At 40.2% G+C, this 22,500-nt stretch overlaps 2 protein-coding genes and 1 non-coding gene across 8 annotated transcripts in view; 1 reads left to right on the top strand and 2 right to left on the bottom strand.

The window, feature by feature from the left end:
- The window catches only part of LOC138003407 (uncharacterized), a 23,467-nt gene extending 1,401 nt beyond the window's left edge, over positions 1 to 22,066 (top strand). Inside the window, exons 2-10 of one of the 3 annotated variants that reach the window (XM_068849459.1) lie at positions 2,652 to 4,059; positions 5,793 to 7,069; positions 12,226 to 12,277; positions 12,400 to 13,332; positions 13,500 to 13,724; positions 14,151 to 15,497; positions 16,643 to 16,789; positions 17,958 to 18,054; positions 20,240 to 22,066. In XM_068849459.1, the coding sequence (XP_068705560.1) occupies positions 2,652 to 4,059; positions 5,793 to 7,069; positions 12,226 to 12,277; positions 12,400 to 13,332; positions 13,500 to 13,724; positions 14,151 to 15,497; positions 16,643 to 16,789; positions 17,958 to 18,054; positions 20,240 to 20,297 (5,544 nt within the window). In that variant the 3' untranslated portion in view covers positions 20,298 to 22,066. Of the gene's footprint in view, positions 1 to 2,651; positions 4,060 to 5,792; positions 7,070 to 12,225; positions 12,278 to 12,399; positions 13,333 to 13,499; positions 13,725 to 14,150; positions 15,528 to 16,642; positions 16,790 to 17,957; positions 18,055 to 20,239 lie in introns of all 3 variants that reach the window. The other 2 variants (XM_068849458.1, XM_068849457.1) reach the window with 2 other exon arrangements.
- On the bottom strand, positions 10,550 to 10,622 carry Trnas-aga (transfer RNA serine (anticodon AGA)). The gene has a single exon. It is a non-coding gene; the product is annotated as a tRNA-Ser (tRNA).
- Positions 22,067 to 22,151: 85 nt separating the features above from the next.
- LOC138003408 (RCC1-like G exchanging factor-like protein) overlaps positions 22,152 to 22,500 on the bottom strand; it is a 24,639-nt gene continuing 24,290 nt past the window's right edge. For all 4 annotated transcript variants that reach the window (XM_068849462.1, XM_068849464.1, XM_068849460.1 and 1 more), the window contains one exon: positions 22,152 to 22,500. This exon is cut by the window's right edge and continues 1,886 nt beyond it. The gene's annotated coding sequence lies outside the window, so the exon portion shown is untranslated.

Raw genomic sequence — 22,500 nt, 5'->3', positions numbered from 1 at the left:
ATTCTAGAACTGTAGAACGTGAAAAGATTTTAGAAGCCCCAGAGGGATCGTTTGGTATTGTCACCTCATCTATAGCTATCTTCTATTTTAGAGTTATTATAAAAAGACTGAGGGGCTTTGGGGGTTCTAAAATCTCTAAACGTTCTACAGTTCTAGAATATCCATGGTCCATGTTGTGAGTCTAAGATTTCTAAAGCTCTAGAATATGTAAGGTCTTTTGGGGGTTCTAAAACCTCTAAAATCTCTAAAGTTCTAGAATATCAAACGATCCCTAGCTCTCCTAACTAGAACAGTTCTAGAATGCTATAGAAGTTTCTAATGTCAAGACCAGCACCTTTATGGCCGTGCAGATCTCTTCCTTTTACGAATGGTTTGATAGTTTTAAAGCAAGAAAGAATATTTTCAGACAGCAAAAAGAGTTAATTCGTAAGAACTCTACAGACGTTCTTGACTGACACGCATTTACTTAGATGAAAGCCCGCTTTGCAGCTCTCTAGCATATGGTCATTGCTTATTTATATTTGCGCCAAGCTTTAACTTAAGGACCGTGCTTGCTATTGATATTGCGCATTCGTTCTGCGCATCTCGAGATATTCGGGTTTCCTATGGGTGGTGCTTACTAATACAGTTGAAAAAAAAAAATTGGTTTTATCAACGGAGTTGATAATGGAAATTGGCCTCCGTACAGAGATTCTAAAAGCTGACGCTTCGAGCGTTAGCTCTTCGTCAGAGCGAATCGAGGAATTATGGGTTTCTCCAGCCAAGACAAACTTATTTTCACCATGGACATTACATCTCTATACACAGTCATTCCAAATAGCGAAGGTCTTCAAGCACTTAATTAAACACTTTTTCGATCAACGCACTGTCAAAGAACCAAGCTCGGAAACGCTCCTCCGCCTTGCCGAACTAGTTTTAACGCTTAACTGTTTTTCATTCGCCGGCAACTATTACAAACAAATTAATGGTGTAGCGATGGGCACAAGAATGGGACCTAGCTATGCCAATCTTTTGGTAGGATATGTTGAACACCAATTTTTTAATCAGTACAACGACCCCAAACCTGAACTCTACGGCCACTACATCGACGACTGCATCGGCGCTATTTCATCCAGCAGAGAAGAACTCGATCAATTTATAACCTCCGTCAATTCTTTTCATCCGGCTCTTAAATATACCTGGGAAATTTCGGAATCTTCATTGGCTTTCCTAGATATCAAAGTTTCTATTAGTGGCAACGTGCTATGTACCAGTGTGCACTACAAACCTACAGATTCTCACAGTTATTTGTTGTATTCATCGTCACATCTTTCGGGAATTGTGCAGTTTTTGTTGTTGAAACACTATATATGTCACTTAAGTAGTTGTTGAAGTGTCTCAGACAGAAGCAATTATATTCTTGTCAAGGTTTCAATCGTATAAAGTTGCATTACTCAAGTTATGTGAGAAAAGATCACGTATTTTCGGCGGTATCGCTAGCTCCATATTTTGCTGTGAAAATTTAGGGAGAAAACTTCAATTAAACGGGAGAAATCGGGATCTCTGCATTCTGTTGTTACTCTATTTCCGAAACATCCATCACATGTTAAGAACTCCATTCCTTATTCTCAATTTCTTAGATTCGACGTCTATGTAGTGATGACTCCGATTTTTCCAGCAAATCAGAGGAGATGTGCCAGTTCTTCGAACAACGTGGCTATCCTGTCTCTGTGGTCAAAGCGGGCCATCATCGCGCCCAACAATTTGATCGACAGTCATCACTACAAACGTCACAAAAAGATAAGAAAGACAGAATTCCATTCACCCTCACTTTCCATCCTCATAATCACGCAGTCAAAAGTATCATTCTTAATAATTTTAAATTACTCCAAAATGATCCCGAGACTGGTAGAATCTTTTCGCAACCTCCACTTATTTCATTCAAACGCGACAAAAACGTAGGCAACTTTTTAGTTAGAAGTGCACTCAAAACTAACGAGCAACCCGGCACTTTCAAATGTGCGCGCTCACGATAAAACTTGTCTTTTCATTCTTAACACTAGCAAGATATCGGGACCTAAGCGATCTGTTAAGATCACCGATTTTTTCACATGTACCTTTCGCAAATGTCATTTATGGCATAACCTGTACGTTATGCAATAAATTATACATTGGCGAGACAGGTAGACGACTAGGCGACTGATTCCGCGAACACCTTTGCGATGTTGAGAAGAATGACAAGGATGCATCTAAGCCGGTCGCTCGTCATTTTAATCTCCCTAACCACTCCAAAAAACACATGGCTATCTGCGGCCTTTACCTACATCAAGGTACGACGGACAGCCGCAAGACAAAAATTCATCTTCCAAATCGGCACCCTTAATCCTCACGGTGGCCAATTTACATTATCAACTCCGTTGATAAAACCAAATTTTTGTATACTGCTTCCCCACCGACGCAGCAATGTTTTTTTTCAATGTCACGAGTCCTTGTGAGGTAGCTCTTTACATAAGCTTTAAAGCTTCTCTGGGCTCCTTTGCCTCTATAAATGTAAAAAAAGTAAGAATAATGTACAGATTTCTTATTTTATGGAAAAAATAATAAACTGGACTGAACTGGACTACTGTGGGTCGGATGCAAAGTCGTTTTGACATGTTATATCTCCCAATCAGGTGACAAAGCCAAAAGATGAATTAAAAGGAAGAGAGAGCGATTTGCAAGATATCATGAACAAGCTTACAGGGACTACACTTTTCATTAATCTTTACGGACCAGGCGGGGTTGGAAAAACAACTCTTGGCAAAGAGCTTTGCCTTAAGTGGCCAGGGAAGTCCATTTTTGTCGACCTAAGAGAAAAAAGGGAAATGAAAGACGTTTATTTCCATATCATGCTCGCCCTAGACAACGAGAGGACGGTCATTAGTTATGACGATAATCCGGTTATTGAACGGTTTCAAGACCTATTAAAAGAAGGAGGACATGTCCTTTTGCTCCTTGACAATGTGGAACAGTTCTCTGGTGCTGTCAAGAGCGCTCCCGCAAGTTTGACAAAATTCAGCGGCTTTCTCCACAGGCTATTTGGTCTTCAGGACAGTAAAAGTAAAGCGCAATTAAAGGTCGTGTTACTATCACGAGAACCGTTCCGAATCGAAGAAAAAATTAGCAGCCGTGGACGAAAACAGATTATTCTCAAGGGGGTCATAGATCACAAGAAGATAGAGCCTTTGGAGGCAACTATTTCCACGGAACTTTTCCAAGGAGCCAGTGGCACTTCCTGGAAGGAAAGCAATGAGATGAAGAAACTGGCGAAAATGTGTAAAGGAAAGCCCCTTTTTCTCAATGGCCTAGCAGCAATTCTTAGACAAAAGATAGCTGACGACAAAACGCTTCTTAGAGCTATAGAAGAAGAACTCAAAGCGACCACACCCGAAGACAATTCAGTCCCATCAGTGGAAAATCTTAAGAAGGAAGGCGATAATTGGGACTATAAAAGTGAAGGGGTTGATCAGGTGCAACTCTCTTGCTTCAGAAAGATGTTCTTTTTCCTTCCTAGTGATACGCTGCGACACACCGCCATTGCTTTGTCACTGTTTTGTAGGCCATTTACTGTAGAGGTAGCTGCCTTTGTGCTGGATGCAGAGATGTCCGAAGCAACCATTCTTCTTGAAGGTTTGAGGAATAGCGAGTTACTTTCTCTGAAGCCTGATTCTGAGGAAGACCATCTGGTATACGATATTCATCCTTTGATGCGAAGCTTTCTTAGAAGTGTTGGAAGCAGTCGTGTCTTTGAGCAGGTCTACACAAAGGCCGGACACAGATTTTCTCAACTGTATATTGAGAAAATGAAAAATTATGCTTCGTTGTTAGATAAGGACTACATGGAAGCGTTCGAGCAATTTGATCGTGACAAATCTAACTTCGAGCTTGCTTTAGATATACGATTTAAAACTGACTACGTTTCGGAGGAAAGTAATTTCGATACCATGGTGTGTTACTTGTTCGAAGCAACGTTTGACCCGGATCAAAGGAAAAACTTTTTTCATTTGTTTGCAGAGGCAATCGACGAAGATGGGGAAACAGGTGAGATGTTACTGATTTAGAGTGAGTCGTAGTTTACTTATGAGTCATGGGAATGGGGCTGGATAAAACAGGTTTAAATAATTGCTAATATCAAGTTATTAGTCGTAGTCAGCGAAGCTAGAAGGGCACTGCCGTGCCAGCAATTCTTGAGGCCATATTTGGGTTGAGTCTCTTACAGGTTTATTCAGATTATCATCATCATCATCATAAAATTATCACCATCATTTCTATCATTCCTGATTATCGGCATTGAGTACTATTTTCCCCATCTCATAATGCAATACGTTTAGGGGGGGTTCTTAGCATAAAAATAATAAAAGTTAATTACTCTTGGGACAATACTCATGCTTCAATGAACTGGATGTCTATTGTTTTAATGCTAATAATATACATGAAAAAATTACTCGATTCTATTTGGCTAAGAGCAGTGCAGTTTAGGTGTAACACCAGTGCAGAAAAGTGTAATACAAGTGCAAAAAGTGTAATACCTGAGCAAATTACACATCGAAATTCTGGATTATAATGGACTAATTAACAATTAGATTATTCGCTCTCGATTTCTATGAGGTAAAGAAAACAGTGAACTTTTATCCGTTCCGCTACGGGACCATAGGCGCGTATGGTTCCGTAGCGGAACTGATAAAAGTTCACTGCTTCTTTACAAAAGTGATTGGAACCGTTCCACCTTTTATCGGACCCGTGCCATTTTTCCTCTGTCGTGTAAACGCGCCTTAAATTATGGTCCCGTAGCGGAACGGACAAAAGTTTACTGTTTCTTTACAAAAATGAATGGAATCGTTCCACTTTTTATCGGACCCGTGCCATTTTTCCTCTGTCGTGTAAACGCGCCTTAAATTATGGTCCCGTAGCGGAACGGACAAAAGTTTACTGTTTCTTTACAAAAATGAATGGAATCATTCCACTTTTTATCGGACCCGTGCCATTTTTCCTCTGTCGTGTAAACGCGCCTTTAGTAGCACTTTAAGAATATCAACAACTGGCGATAGGCACACCAGTTGGCTATTTACAAGCGCAGCCGCGAGAACTTAAACAGGCAATTCCCATAACAGAATCAGCTAAAATTGATGTTAAAATTCTTGGGTCATTTCGTGAAATGCATGATCAATCTACGTCACTCTCCTGCTCTCCCCTCCAACTCCCCCCAACCCCCCTCCCCCTCTCCACAAATAATGTTGAATTTTATACGCTGTACGGTCCAAAATGGTTGTATAATTTGTTTGCTTTTAACAATATTGCAGGAGGCGGGAAGTAAACAAGGCAAAGCTATCGCGAAATAGTTTGTTATCGCTCGGGTTAAATAAGCGATGTTTTCGTGACGTTTTTGTTGACTGTGCCAAGGAATGGGTAGACTTTTCTATGCCGGACTAAAATGGGGCAAGACAAAAGAACCATTATTATTCCATTTAGGAATATCTGATTATGGACATTTTTTCGGATCCCGTATATGGAAGACGAACCCAAGGAATTTTGGCCACTATTGTAGTGGCATGAGCAGGACTTAAGCACGGGATTTCCGAATAAAAGCCCTGCGTCTTAACCACTCGACCACATGCACTGTCTACAAATTCAATCATAATACTGTTATCTTAATATTTACTTATTGTATAGTAGTTGAAAGTGTCTTGGAGAGACACATCCAGTTGAGGCATTGTTTTTTCGTAAACTATTCTGGCTTAGTTGACGCTAACTGAATTACGTTCCTACCGTGTTAGGCTCTTTATCCCGTGCAGAGATGAGATGCTTTGAGGCACTGGAAGTTCTTCGTCTGGAAGGATGGAAAACTGCCATGGAAGTGCTGAAGTTGGCAGAAGATTCGTTGAAGACAGTAAAGGAAGAGTTTAAAACCAGCCACCTTTACAGAGTAGCGAGAAGTTCGTACTTGTTTGTCGAAGGAGAGATTTACTACATAACAAAAAATTTCCCCAAAGCTCTTAAAAGCCTGTTTGGTTCTCTGAAAATTATGGAGGAACTCTGGAAGAGCCACACCAGTAAAACAAGATGCTTAAATGCGATTGGAAACTGCTATAACAGTCAAGGTTCTCCAGAAAAAGCGTTGGAGTTTTACACAAGAGCTTACGACATGAGGAAAGAACTTTCTGGTACAAAGACTCACTTCGATCTGGGGCTCTACAAGGGTCAAATTGGAACAGTTTATGAATCCCTCGGGCAATACGACGAGGCGATCAAATGCTATGAAGAGGCCCTAAAGCTCTCTAGAAGTCTGAAACGTTCTGGAATTTTGAACTTGGCGTTGTTTCACAGGAACATTGTGAACGCATACGCGTGGAAAGGAGATTACAAAAATGCTTACAAGCAGGCCATGGATGGGTATGAGATCCGAAAAGATATCTTGGGCAATCACCCCCACACAGCAAGAAGTGCTTTTCAGTTAGCCATGATTTGCGAACATCTGGATAAATTCGAAGAAGCTGAAGGTTTTTTCGAGGAAGCATGGGAGATCGAGAAATCTTTGGGAAATGCCAACTACAGTGAAGTTCGAGACCGTATCGTGGAGGGCTACGAATACATTCTGCAGGGGAGAAAAAAAGAAGTGTTTAAGAAAGAAGCCTTGGAATTTTACCAACGCTTATGGGATGATGAAAAAGAATTCTCGTATGTTAACAGACCAATCATCGATCAAATCATTAACAGGTTGAATCAATCTGGAGATGAGCAAACTATTACTCATTACAAGACCGAAGCGATGCGATTTTACGAAATGGCTTGGAAATGTCCAGACCTTGAGCGGTTACCTCAAAACGAAAGGGAAGATATTCTTCAAAAACTCTTGGATCTGTGCAAGTCGCTTCATGAGAAAGAACCTTACAAGGAATATCAATGCCAAGCATTGGAGTTTTACGAACAGCAATGGGAAGAGAAGAAGACGATGACAAGACAAGACAAAAGAGACCTTCTTTGCAGGCTGCGAACCCTTGCAAAAGACGTAGGTGATAAATCAAAGGAGGAGAAATACAAGAAATTGTACGAGGTGAGAGTCAATCGAGTATTTGGCAGTGTTTTGCTCAAAATGCACAACTGATGCAACTTGAAAAATCCGTCCTAATCACCTATCGCTCATAGAGAATTTATACATGTAGCTATGACAGAAAATTGCCCAATTCTTTTATTTCCTTTTATTTTTTATTTTCTCATTTTTTTCCATGACGTGACCAAAACATCGTGACATAGCTCCTATGCGAAATGTTGATTTAAGAAAGAGAAATTGATGGATATTGTTCTGTGGTAGTGTGCTCTGCTCTGCTCTGCTCTCTCTCTCTCTCTCTCTCTCTCTCTCTCTCTCTCTCTCTCTCTCTCTCTCTCCATAGGCATCGTGGGGCACTTTTGTAACTTTTTCCTCCTTTCGCTATAATTCGCCCAGTTTTAGATGGTAAGGCACAACAACTTTTCAGTAGATACCTTAAACACTGATCCCCTTGCAGAACGACGCTCAACGAATCACTTTAAAATCAAAGGGACTGTGACCCTTTTTCATGGCAAGGAGGTTACAAAAGTTCCCTTGTCCGTGGTAAGCACCTTTTAAAAAGCTTTTAAATCCATTTCCTTACCAAATTGTGGCTTTTGCCTTACCATATATACGCCACACCATTCTCTCAATTACCACAGTAATTTAAAATGGAAGTATTGCACCCCGGAAAATTTTACCGTGTATACGTTTGACTTTTCATGTCCATGAAAAGAATCACGATTCAGAAAAAGCCCGTTTTTTGCTTCGCTGGTTTCAAAAAGCGATTGAGCCCTTTTAAAACATTCAACATCAACCAAATTTTTGAGGGATGTTAAAGAAGTCTTTTGGTAATGTAATAAAGAAAGAATTTAGTGAATTGGAGGTTTTCTTATTTTTTGGTGGATTTTTTTAGTTGCCAATGTCTCAAAACTGGCAACGTTACAAAAGGTCCCTATTTGCTAGAGGTTCCAACAAGTGCTTTCGATGTGATTTCTTTAGAGATAAGAAACAAAAGTGCAATCAATATAAACAATAGTACAGTAGAAATAAGTGAGAGAAAATTCAACTCTTTTCTATAATTTGGAAAGGAACTAGGGTTTATAAACAACTTTACGCGGTTTTGCGTTATCGGGGATACGGATATCTTCATTCACAGTTGAATGTTTGACTCATTGCAGCGGTAAATGACCATGAAAAATGTATTGGGGATAGGTTTACATGCGAGAATGCTGCTTGTGTGCTGTTCTAAAAGCCGTAAACGAGAGGTCAGAGGGGCGTTTTAAATTAATATTCATAGCCTTTATAGATTCACCACACCCTTTGTCAAACAAGCACCCAGAGGCTACAAAACAAACTGAGAATTTGGAATTTGGTCATGAATATATAAAAGCAAAAGGGATATGACGAATACAATTGATTCATTTCATAGACAAAGATAGCATTCACAAGACACTGCGATAAGTAACACGAAATATGATGCGCCATATCTGTAAGTCCATCTGCTGGACTGCTAGTAATTGCCTAAGTGTACATCTCGTGAAATCATTTTTCTATGGATGCACTTTCCATTATATTTAAATTGTTCTTTCGAGAAGATTTTTCAGAATTTTATTTCATTTGGGTGTTTACGGGCGAATTTCTAGTCACGCAGTGGTTAAGGTGCTATTAAATAAATCCTAACTCCCACATTTTTCCTCTTGAACCCCAGAATGGCTATAAGAAGATTTTTTTCTTATCACAGTCTGTTGGCGGCAAAGCCATGAACCAAGCGAACCAAGATTGTAAAAAATTAAAAGATACAATATTTTATAAAATTATTAGGATAATATGCGCACTCATATTGGTGAATAGCTGTGTTTACATGAGAGTGTGTAAACACGGCTGTGACAAGGGCTGTGACATCACACGAATTTGGTTATGCGTTGTCAGACGCGCGTTTTGATTGGCTGGTAGGAAATATGATCGTGTATGAAGAAAATCTGTTTCAAACAATAAGTAACAAAAACAGCAGTTCCTTCATTTATTGAATTATTTTTGAGAAATATCATCACAAAGCATGATCAAGAAAAAGTTCCGTCTGTTAAAGGATGACCCTGACACGGGAGCCATTCTTCAACCCTTGCGCGTTTTATGCGCCTATCGTCGTGACACCAACTTACCTGACTCCCTGGTCAGAAGTACTCCAAAGGGGAGTATCAAGCTCAACGTGAATGGGCCTCGTTTTGGGTGAATTCAGGAGTTACCGTGATTACAACTTCCACAGACTGGAATGCCTCGATTTGTTTTAAATATCCTCTTTTGCAAGTGTTCGTAAAAGGTTTATTCTTTGATGGGTTAAGTTAATGTTAACTATGATATCATTGGTAATAGAGTGGCTTTCAAAACTGTTGAGTATTTTCAACAGGCAATGCTTGTGTATTTAAACTGTGCAATGGAGAAATATTAACTGAATCTACGTCAGTCATCAAAAACCAAGGGTCACTTATGTTTTTCAATAGCAATTTGTTCTTTTTGGCCAACAAAAAATAAATCAGCGCTCTTTAGACTTTTGCAAATGCAAAGGAGCAACAACTGCTTTAGATGTTGACCTAAAAAATCCCGCTATTTACCATGATTACGACACTTGAATTCAAGTGCTTGCGAGATTGTTGTTTTAGCAAAACGTTGCAGTTATCGAAACTCATCGAGAAAGCCTCAGCTGCAGAACGTGCTCTTTTTTGCGTCAGTGATGCGAAGTTTGCAATTGTTAAAGCTCAATTGACTTATTGCTACAAGGATGGTAGATGTTTCATCAGTTACATATATTCGATAAGCTGGGATAGCCAATGTGATTGCATTCGAATTATTTTCAGTGAGATTTAAACATTGCAATGATTATGGGCGTAATCATAATTAAGCTACAGTATGTTGCGTTTATTGCTGCTTGCTATGGGGATAATGCGAATAAGCTATGTTGTGTTTATTGCTATCATTTTCTGGTAGGCTTTGCCTACAATTTTCAATTGTTAAAGCTCAATTGAATTTATTGGTGCAAAAATGGTAGATTTCATTACTCGCGTATATTTCATAAGTTCGGATAGCCAATGTGATCGCATCTGATTTTTTTTTTCAGTGAGTTGTAAACGCTGTGAAGATTATCGGCATAGTTATGACCAAGCTATGTTGCGTTTATTGCTGCCATCTATGGGCAATAATCATGAATGAGCTTTGTTGCGTTTATTGCTACCATTTTCATGGTATGCGTTGCCTACAATTTGAGTTGTTAAAGCTCAGTTGAATTTATTGCTGCAAAGATGGAAGATTTCATCAGTTAAATGCATATATTCGATATGCTCGGATAGCCAACCTGCTTGCATTGGAAGTTATATCAGTGAGTTATGAACATTGCAAAGATTATGGGCGTTCAATTGATTTTCTTAGGAGTAAAGAAATATGATCGAATGTGAGAATGATATACACATATTAAATGTTGACAGGAACCCTCTGGGAACTCGGAAAAATCCGATCCCCAGATGGGATTTGAACCCACGACCCTCCGTGATCTAGTCGGATGCTCTAACCACTGAGCTACTGGAGACTCTATGGTGAGCAGGGGGGAAATGCAGTTATGATGTAGTTATGAGCTATGCTGTCAGTCGTTATTTGACTCTGTAGCTGTGTGATGCAGCTCGAGTCAAAGACCCACATTTCACCCTTGCTCACCATGGTGTCTCCAGTAGCTCAGTGTTTAGAGCATCCGACCAGATCACCGAGGGTTGTGGGTTCAAATCCCATTTGGGGCTCGGATTTTTTCCGAGTTCCCAGAGGGTTCCTGTCAACACTTCATTTAATATGTGTAAAGAAATATGTTTGATTCTTCCAGTCTTGCTAACCAGGGCCCAGTTGTTCAAAAGCCGATTAACGTAATTCACGATTACCAAAAAATTTGGTTTCATTCTTTTCAACTTTTGGTTGAAAGTTTCTTTTGCTTATTTTTTTTTTCAAGATTGACAATGTAAAGTTTCGCCAAACATCAGCGTTGAACAACATTTGGGAGTTGAGAAATAAACTCCTTCGTTAATTTTTAACCTGGGATTAGCATTAAACGGATTTTGAACAACCAGGTTAAATAGCGAAGCAGGAGAAGCTATACCTTAAGAATGCATAAATGTCTGAATTGTGTGCTACAGCTTCTAAATGAAGTGCTTGAAACTGCTCCTTCATAATTATAGTGATAAATAATCAAATAAATAACTGGATAAATTGACAGATGGTTTCGCTAAATTTTATCATGTGAATTACCGGGAATGAAAGAGTTGGATGTTGTACACAAGCAAATGCGAAAACTACACGCAATGCTAGGAAAGAAAACCAACTCAGCAAAATTAACTCAGTACTTCCAACATGACAGTACTCTTAATTATTCTCTTGAATCTGTATTAACTCTTAACAGTATTCACACTAGCAGGCCATGGAAGTCAAGGTTAATGCTAAAAGTGCCAGTTTGTTACAAAAATGCACGGCTGTTACAAAAGTGCCCTGTCGTTACAAAAGTGCCCTCTGTCGTTACAAAAGTGCCCTCTGTCGTTACAAAAGTGCCCCACTGATGTTACAAAAGTGCCCCAATGAGGTTACAAAAGTGCCTCAGGTTACAAAAGTTCCCTACCTTCGTTACAAAAGTTCCCTATCGCGTTACAAAAGTTCCCTTTTTTCGTTACAAAAGTGCCCGTGCCTCTGGCTCTCTCTCTCTCTCTCTCTCTCTCTCTCTCTCTCTCTCTCTCTCTCTCTCTCTCTCTCTCTCTCTCTCTCTCTCTCTCTCTCTCTCTCCTGAGGGGATTCAAACCTTATACATCCAGACCATGACAACAATTCCCAAAGTTTCTAGTCCTAAGGGATAAGAACGGAAAAATGAAGGGATTCTTTCTCCATTTTTCACTGTTTATCACCTTCATGGGGCGGTAAAGCACCCACACACTGCAGATCACAAAACGTAGGAGACGTACATCTCGTTGTGATGGTCTGACCTTTGTGGAATGACATGGATAAGAATAACTTAGTGAAGATAAGTTGGATAAGTCGTATAAGTTAGTGAATGCTTGGAAATATTATCTACTTCAAGCTTTTCAAAAATACGAGGATTACGAATTGGTCTTATTTTCTCTGCTCCTCTCTCTAATGCTGACTATTGTCTTGCCTTACAGTCTTCGTCACAGGAATCCACCGATTGGAAGAGAAGGACAGAAAAGTCAGAGGGTAACAAACGCAATATCTCATGAACCATTTACAATTTCCTAAATCTCAATAAACTCGTCTATTTGTAGATGTGATGTGGTATACACTAGCGTCTTAATCTTTGTATGCTTACTTCCATACAGAAGGCGTTTCACCAAAATCGAACGCGCCTTCACTTTGGACAAAAAATATTTCTGTGTCCAGTGTTATAACAAGTGAAGGTGGTACGGTGGTTGGAGAGGGAATCAAACTTGTGTGTGGCCCTGGAGCCGTTGAAAAACCTGTAACTGTCACAGTAACATTAGAAGATCCCGCTAAGTACTATGGTTTCTTAGTTCAAAGTGACCTTGAGAATGACGTCATGTTCTGCGCACCTATCATCAATCTTCAACCCAATGGGCTCTTCTTCAAGGGACCAGTAGAGTTGACAGTCAGTTTGGAAGCGAGGATTTCTTCATTTGATGAAGTTGTCATTTTGCATGGAATGCAGACCACGCCAACCACGATCATTTGGCGAGACATTTCTCATGACCCAGTCGGAAGAAAACAAACAGCTGACGAACTGCTCATCACAACGCAACGATTTTCAGTTATTGGAGCCTTCATAAAAAAGACTTTAATTCTAACAAGAGACATTGTATACAGACTAAACTTATCAGCCTTTAATTACTCGTTGTTACTGTTGTTCAATGAGACCTCCATTCCAAACCAACTTGCTGTCGTGTTTGTGAGCGAGGATGTAAAAAATGAAGCATTCTTCCAAGAGGATAAGACGTCTGTCTTGGTGCAACTCAAAGATGAAGGATTCAGAGAAATAATGGTGCGTTCCATCGAAGGGCAAGATGATAGACGAATTTACAATCAGGAAGAACTTAAGGTATCTGTTTCTCTTGGAGAAGACTACAAATGTTCCAGCAGTGAACTTCTTGTTGTCGTTGATTCCACAACTTGGTGGAGGACAGGACATGCTATCAAGGTTCCACTGGAGAATACCAAACAAGTCAGAATCCTGTGTGGGAGAATAACTGTCAAGGGAGAGTACGAAAACCGCAAGGAAATAGAATTTTGTGAATTAGGTAAGTTAGATGGATGCAAAATGATCAACGTGTTTGATATATTGTAATGGTACACTATGATGATGCCTGGACTTCAGTCGTCCCGACCACTGCAGAATTCCTCATCGGGTGGTAATATATTAGCACTAAAATGCCATGATACTAATTTGTGATTTTTTTTTTTACAGATCTCCATGCTTACATTAAAGGCTCTTTGGGTGTGAACGGAAAAGTCTTTAATGTCAATCCCATTGCTAAAGCGCTGAAGTTGCCTGAGGAATTACAACATCAAATCAAAGAAAAGTGGAGTGACGACGAGTGCCAACTGGAAGTAATCTTGGATTGGTTAAAGCAAACTGATATTTTCGAACGTCTTGCTTCTCTCAGAGAGGCCCTTGAGGGCTTGAAACAAGGTTAAGCGATATTTCAACACTATAAAAACCTATGAATTAAGCAACATAATTTATAGCAAGAGATCTATTCTCGTTTATTTCGTCACTCATTCGCCTTCCATGAAGCATCAGCTAATTCGGTGTCATTGACACCATCCTTCTCATATAAACAAGTTAAATAAGGACTTCTCCTGGTAATGATAAAAAAGTTGTAAAAGAGTCAAGTGTTTTGACTGTTTTGTTTTTACCAGTTTTCATCGGGTCTGCAAAGAGAAATAATTCGTTCACCCAACTTTTTGTTGTCAAACAATGGGCCCTAGTTAAATGAAATGTGATGTATTTTTAGGTGCGGCAAAAAAAAGATAACAGTCACGCCCATTCAAGTTTTTTAAAACGGCAAGGAGAATCGTTATCATTAAGTTGTTATACCTCTTTTATTGCTATTAGGTTACCGAGTGACTACAAAAAGAGGTGAGATGCACGTCAAGCATATAAGGTACTTTGCGAAAAAAATTGGCGGCCTTGAACATGAAAGTGTTGAATGTGAGCGGCACTTTGCCAATAAGGTTCACGCATTATGTCAGATGGTGTTAAGGGATTGCTGCCTCCAGATAGAAAGCACCGCTGATGGGGTGGAAGACGCAGCTTCATCAACGAGCCATGTTTCCTATATAACTTTCAGGATGCAACGAAAGACCCCTGACTACTTTGTACGCGGTTGTAAGGAGATCTGTTCGTCTTCAAAAGAATGCATTATTGAGAAATTTAAGGTCGTTGTTCCCGAATTGATTCAGATTGTAAAGGAAGTCTTTGTTGACGACGAAACCGACTGTGAAGAGCAAAATGGCTTGTGGGGTATATCGGACAAAACATTGGCAACGTTCAGTTCCAGTATTGGGGTTGCTAGACGAGACAACTCAGTCGCAAAACTTATGTGTGACGTAAGCCAGATCCTGGAGACCCTGTGCCTGCAAAATTGCAGCGACAATTGCAAGTCCAAAGTTAAAAGGTGGGGTAAAAGCTTAGCAAATCTTGCCATGCTGGAGTTTTTGAAGCCGTTCTTTCAAACCTGCCCGAAAAACAGGAGACTACACAAACGGTTGGAACTATTTTTTGAGAGTACAAGGGACATATTTTTAAATCAAATGGAATTTGCCGACGAAGTCTTTTTGCACGATTTTGCGAATGTTTCATTGAGTCTCGTTGATTTTGGCAAGTACGATGCATCCAAATTGGTGAAGTTTGTAGTTAAGCATTCAATCAATTCTCCTGTCGAAGTCAACAGAGACAATACGCAGTACGACTTAAACCGGACTCCACCGGTATTCTCTCAGACAGTCTCCTTGAAGAAAAAAATTCAAGGTGAACTCAAAGTACACGCTTCAGTGAGCGTTCACATTAGAGGGAAGATTCGCAAAATTGGAGCGTTTCAGTCAGTGATTATGCTACGTGAATCTGGCTTTGAAAGCTTTGAAAAATGCAAAAGTCCTTTCCATAGCGTCACCACGACAACGGTGAAAGACAAGGATTCCCATAACCTTCGGGTGGTCCTGTGCTCTTTCCAGAGGCAAGAGCTCTCCGATATGCTGGAAGTTCTGAGGAGGGAAATGAGCGAGGAATTGGTCGACCTGACAAAGTCACAAGTCACCCACTGTCCGCTAACGTTAACTGCGCGAAATATTTCAGCGAAGGCAGGGAAGGTTTTGAGTCTACGCTTGATTTACAAATGGGGATCCGATTCACTGGATCTTGAAAGCGAGGATTTTGTGATATGCGCCGATTCTTCTGCCCAAGGTACCTCTTTTCCACAGTTGCGACTTTTCGGTAAGCTTTAACACAATGCAATCCATACATTCATACACATCACAATAGGGCCGTTTATACGAGAGAAGATAAGCCGCAGCTTACTCTGGCCGCGGCGTACATAATACGCGAAAGGAACTTTTTATACAAGTATAAATTCCCAGGTCATGCAGGATAAGCCACGGCTTGAGAAAGCCGGGAACGTAGATTTTGTACCATTTATACGAGTGTTCGCGTCTTATGTAAGCCGAGGCTTATTTTCTCTCATACAAACGGCCCTAATGCGTTACAAGGTGGCTCGTTAAAGCCTAAGAACGTCCCATGCATTACTTTTCGGTTCTGGTTCTGGTTAAGGTTAAGGTTAAAAGGTCACTTTGTGACGTCTACACCAAGGAATTTGAATCGAAACTATGACCCTAATTTCATGCACATGGATTTCAATAAGCGTCACGAAGTGTCCTCTTTTTCTTCTCCCCAACTTCAACATCACCCGTGTCTCAATTAAAGTCACAAAGTGACCGCGAAATGATGCTCCTCAAGTAAGGATAAAAAATAACGCTAAAATTTACCCTTATCTTATTGTTGGAAATAGGTAGCAAATGTTTAGACTAAAAGGGACACTTCGTGTTGGATGTCAAAATTGGGTTTGTATCTACCGTAATTAGGTTCAATCTTGGACATAAGTGGATGAAAACTATATTAAACGATTTTCCTTTGTTGGTTCAGCTTTAGCTGGTCTCTCATCTTAGAAAGCGGATAATAGTAGTGGAAAAATGGAGACGAGCTAAAACAATGCTGAAGTATAAAACCTACCTTCCAGTTCACGTTGAATTTGAGATTGCTATGTACAGTGTATGTGATTCCTAAGACGACTCAATCAGAGCCTGTCGAGAAAACAGGCCAGATTTCACTCGTTCGATTCATGAAATACGACGCAAAAGGATACGTCAACCATAAAAACACCTGTCAATTTCAGTTCTTTTAAACACCAAGTTGGGAGTCAGCAGTCTAAACTTCATAAACATCAGTTACAACTTTAGGTTTATGTGAGAGATGGATAAAAGAAGTGGACACTTACGTTTGCCAATCCGTAATTGATAATTCTTAGCGTATAGTTTTTTTTTTTTCGATGCTAGGTCATGAGTCGACCGCTGCGCAGTCAGACGAGGCAGCAGCAACTCAAGACAACCCCTTCCCTCTCGCATCTATTGATGGAAACTTCAACTTTCCCCTTTCCCAACCGTCCAGTGAGAGACCGTTAAACATACAATGTCAGAAAGCCGGTGAGAAGTTCAACTTAAGTCAATCTTACGATCTGTGTTTGTTCCCTGTTTTGCATTAGGCCCCCGTAAACATCAAATAAGATTTATTATTTAAGTATATAGTAAAACATTGGATAGCGTTGTAGCTTTCCTGACGCTCAATGACGAATGCATAAGTAGGTTATAGAGTGCAATACGGACTTTGCTATGAAAGCACATCGATGGAGTAATTTTCTTGAGTATGTAATGAATAAAAAATCATACGAACGTTTCGCGATTTATAGGCAACAGTACGGTGGCCCACAAGGGACATGCGGCAAATTAAAGAGTTGCTGCAAATTAAATAAAGTTGCTGTAAATTAAAGAATGTTACTGCAAATTAAAACATCAAAAGTGTGCGCGCGCACTGAAGGAAGGGCAGATACAAAACACAAGTCACAGGTCATTGTTTTAACAATACAGAAAGTATCCTAAACATTCATTAAAGCTAACCTTAGGCTTAATTAGGCCTAATGTTAGCATTTGTAAACAGTTAGGGTTGTCTTTGTATTGCTAAAACAATGACATGTGACTTGGGACCTGTGTGCATCATTTCCCTTGTATTCTAACGGTTGGACTGGATCTAGCATGATATGGAGGCTAATGCGGGCAAATTGATTGGCATTCGAAAAGATTTGCCCGCATTGGCCTCCATTTCATGCTAGATCCAGTCCAGCCGTGAGAATTCGAAAATGGTCTGTTGCACTCGCCTTTTGAGAAATTTCAAAACATCCCTCGTGCCCATAAATCACGAAATGCACGTGTTCCACGTATTACAAATCGCTTCTTAGTTCTTTAGATGTCTTAAAAACTCACCGGTATCCGTCCCACATCGTGAAGAGATACGCTGAATTTGATAAGCGTCACAAAGTGCCCCTTGTTCTTCTCCTCAACTACAACACGCGCATAGGCGCTCGCGTCTAGAAATAAAGACAACAAAAACACAAATAAATGTGTGTAAATACACCGGTCAGAGCCTTTCTTTTCCCTGAATGCCTTATTTCCATATTTGTATCACTGGATTTTTTCTATAGTCAGCACTGTAGCTTCTTGTAATAATAATAATAATAATGATGATGATGATGATGATGATGATGATGATTACTGTTATTGATTGTTGTTGTTGTTGTTTTTGTTGTTGTTGTTTCAGAGTGGCATTTTCATCAGTATTATACCACGATGCAAGGGCATAATTGCTTTGTTGGCGACAAACCCACTGTTCATAATAATCCGATGCCTGCACAAGGGTAAGAGCCGTAGCCTTCTCAAAGTACCAGGAGCCCATCTGGAGCGTGCAACTTCCATACAGCGTCTGTAAAACGGCATTTTCACAAGTAGGTTTATTTTTAGATTAGTCCTTCCCGCGAATTAGGTCAGAAAACAAAGGCAGTTCCGGGTCGGTGACCCTATGACGTCAGCTTTATTTCTTGTAATTAATCATCGGGCTCCTGTGGGAGTCTCATTCGCGGGAAATTCAATCTAAAAATAAATCGGTCTGTGAAAACGCCGTTACACGAACACAGTAGAGTTGTAGGCTCCGGGTCATGGGTTCCTGAAAGTACTTTTCTTTTCGATTTGAGTTCTGTAAACAATTATCCCCTGATCTTCCTTTGCATTTTGAGGTTTACCAAGCATGTGTCTTCGAGACTACCTTGCGTAGAAAGTTTTTGAATTTGTGAACAATATTTCGTGTTTCATAAGGGCCCAGGCAAGCAGCAAACCCCCCCCCCCCCTCCCCCAGCAGTCAACATCGTTCAACATCGTTCAACAACATCGAAAGGATGTTGAAGCAAGATATTGAGTTTGTTCCTGGTAGTCCCTGAACCAACTTCTCAGCTTCACTTGTAAATAGCCAACTGGTTTGCCTCCGGCCAGATGGGATTCTTAACAGTTGTTCGGATCAAGGGTTTTGACGACAACGTCAGGATTCAATTGGCTCTCTTTCCTTCAAACCCTTCCGTACCAGTCCAGTTATAAGATACTTTCCCCACTTTGTGCAACATGAACGAGATGGGATAATCGCGAAATTCTTAAAGGCCTGGCCAAACGCTCGCAACATTTAAAGGCAACAACTTTTAACGTTGTTGGGCACAACATGTTGCATGCGTTTGGCCACCCTGTTGCGATATGTTGCAACATGTTGGATCAAATTTGAAAACGGTCAAATTTTTCGTGCAACATTGTTGCAAGAAGTTGCCTTGAAACGTTGCGAGCGTTTGGCCAGGCCTTTAAGTTATCCAAAAGCTATATTTTGAAGTGAAGTTTTCGTCGCCGTAACCGTCGTGGTTTCTTAAGAGATTTAAAGGGTAGACTTTCATTTACCGGACTAAAATGGCGGAGGACAAAAGAACCATTGTTATTTCGATTAGGCCTTGCTAATGAGTTATTGTTATCTTCGCTTTGTTCTTTTTTGTGGACATTAATTATTTCGGATCCGGTACATGAAAGACCAGCCGAACTGAAGGAACGGCAACGGCGAAGATCACGGCAATGAAAACGTCATCCCAAATTCGCGTTATTGTAATCACTTCATGACTATTTCAACCTTTTTAATTTGACAAGGGTGTGGTAGTTTCTCAAAAATGATACTGGTCAGAACGGCGCTTAATTTAGAGGACAAAATGAAAATTTATCTTCAAGTGCTGACGTCTTTCATAAAGCCTCAAATTTAACTATTTCACGTTGTTGTTTTGCTGACGACGGCAAAGAAATGGACGAAAGTGAAAAACCCGCACGTGCAAGGCGTGCAAAGCTATTGTTTTTGCCCACTAAATATGCAAATGTGTGACGCTCTCGTTGCCATCGCCGTTGTCGTTGCTTAAGTTCCCTTTAAACTCCCTGATCATTTAACGGAATACAGCTTTGTAGACCCATAGAATGGAATTTTTGAAAACTATAATAGACCGGCTTGAGGAAAGTTCTTTTAGGCGTTGTTCGTAACACAACCATGGTGATATGTTGTCTTGAATCTCTAATCCTTACTCTGGAATTTCCAATGTACCAATTATTAGTGAAGGCAAAGTGAGTGTCGAATATTTGAACAATTAGACCACGCGCCCTAGTTGCATAGGAGTTGACAAAGACCACCTTCGCCCACAAACAAGAGACTAGATGACATTACCTGCACGAAGAAACATGGATGGAGAAATCTTGTATTCGAGTACAGTAATGAGTGATCACGTGTTTTCACCTCCGGTCGTTTTTGGTGGCTCGGAAGTGACATCGGTTAGTGACCTTTGAACCTGAAATTGACCAAACTGAAGACCTGCAGAATGAAGGCTACCTATAGCCTCTTCTTTTAAACACTTTGATCCCCTTTTCCGCAGACCAAAACTATTTTAATGTCATAGAACTTCATCTCACTACACTTATTATTTGACGCATAGGCAAAACATTGTTTAAAGTTTTTTCTTATTTATTTGCTTGTTTCAGTGCCATCGAGGAAGCACAAGGCACTTTCTCAAGACTGAGTTTAACTGACGAAAAATGATCACAAGATCTCTGGTTAAATCGGGGAAGATGAAGCACGTACAGCTTGGCAGACCGAGAAGTATTGTCCCCGACCACAAAATGTTTCTTGACGAGATGCATTTATCGTGTTGTGGTCTGGCGCAAGATGGCTATAGAGAGATTTTTTATCACGATCAGGACAAACGGCTAAAATGGAGCTCACTTGTTGCCTGTCTGCGACAGACGCCGATCAAAAGAGAAAGAAAAGTTAGGATCAGATAATTGTCTTGCTTTTATGACAACCAGTAACGTTCACCGTTTGGGCATTTGCCATTAACGCATCTACCGCTTCAAGTGAACGCGATGCTGAATCTCTCTATCTTCTTTATCACCTCTTTCTGGAATTACCTTCCCTTAAATCTACGCAACAGTCTTACTATTAGTAACTTTAAAAGAAACTAAAACTATATTTTGAAGCCTAATTTATAGAGAATGCGTATTTCTAATGAACTTCTGATATTTTGTTGGGATTGTCCCAAGTTTACTGTTAGTTGATTTATTACCATCATCTTAGTATAGGACTACATGTTTGTAATTGAGTTTTGTTAATTATTTTTATAAGCTAGTTAAAATTACTCTTTCTTGTATAAAATAGTGACTTTTTTTTCCTGGCCACAAGCCTTTTAAGCCCGTGGCTTTGCCTTTTCTCGAATGAATCTCTCATATGTATGGTGTCATAAATCATAAACAATTATCGTTCAAAACCCAGTGCTCCTAACAGAAATTCAGGTGACTTGCATCAGTTTTTATACTGCTTACTCTTTGAGTCGCCTAATTTCCCACGAGTCTACTATCGCTCAGTGGTAGGGCATCCGAACGTATCCGAAGGTATCCGAAGGTATCCGAAGGTTGTGGCTTCGACTACTGTGAGGAGCACTCGGGTTTCTTTCGGATATTCCCGATAAGTAATCGACTGATAGTCGATTTGCCGGACTTAAAACTCCTGATACCTGGCAGCTCTTTACGACCCCTAACTTCATAGGACCGGTGTAGGATGCAGCTCTTGTCTGTCAAGGATTAGGCTCCACTGTTTCCGTTGTATACTTTTATGCCCACTGTTCTATGAACCAATCACGAGAGCCGTTGTAAGAGCTGAGTCCTCGATTCAACATGTCCTTTATTACAAAACATAGGTTGTCGAGGTTTACATGTGGCTACTACTGTAAAGTAGAATGAAAATTGAATATCACGCCTCTGATTATTTGAACAATATCGTGTACAATCTCTCAAGATAATGCTACGGTATGCAAACAACAAGCATCGGTGTCGATCGAAACCTGACCGTGCCTTCGGAACACTATCCGAAGATTAGAACTACCTGCACTCACTGTTACAAAGTGCCAACTTTAGTTTTGGAGAATGTCCGCTCTACTTCAGTGCTCTCCAAAATTCACAGTATGATTTTAAGGTTTTTATTCTCACAGTCACAATTCGATCACCTCAGGTACAACTCTCTGACACTCGTACTGTCAAAAAACTGCACGTAAATCCCGGGGGCGGTACTCCCTTATAAGGGCTTAATGGGGACGTGCGGCCAGCCAGGGTATGTTTTTCGGGATTTTTGTCTTGAACAGGGTATCGAATTTATCATTTTTTGTCTTAATCAGGGTATCGATTCATCAATTTTTGTCTTAAACTGGGTTAAATGTCTTAAACAGGGTATCAAAAATCGGAATTCTGTCATAAAATGGGTAGGAAAATCAGCGATATTTGTCTTAAACAGGGTCAGGGTATGAGGGGCTGCGCCGCACCTCCCCAACCAGGGATACATCGAGTACCCCCCCCCCCCCCCCGGGACGTAAATCTACTTGATCCTATTCTTTTATCGCTCATAGTTTGGCCACACAGGAATTTCCGGTGATTGCTGATTTCATCTATTGGTTCAGCTTACATTCATGTCAAAATGACCACGTCCTATTTGTCACGCAATATGATAACAACACGTTTCCGACATAGTGGCTTCTCGACGAGTAGTAGCCACAAAAAAGGTTCGTATCTCAGTTATTCTTGAAGTTATTTCAGCTTTTTAAATTGCATGTTTTTTTTGTGCCTGTTTTATCATATTTCATTTCTCATTTTGTAGAATCACGAGGAGGGCAACTAGTTTCTTGTTCTTTTATCAACTGAGTCGATATGGTATAATGACCAACGTGGAGAAAGCTGACGTTTCCACCGTTAGCTCC

The sequence above is a fragment of the Montipora foliosa genome, chromosome 5 (genome assembly GCF_036669935.1).
Source record: "Montipora foliosa isolate CH-2021 chromosome 5, ASM3666993v2, whole genome shotgun sequence".
NCBI classification, from domain to species: Eukaryota; Metazoa; Cnidaria; class Anthozoa; order Scleractinia; family Acroporidae; genus Montipora; species Montipora foliosa.
This window is presented reverse-complemented; position numbering and strand designations above follow the sequence as displayed.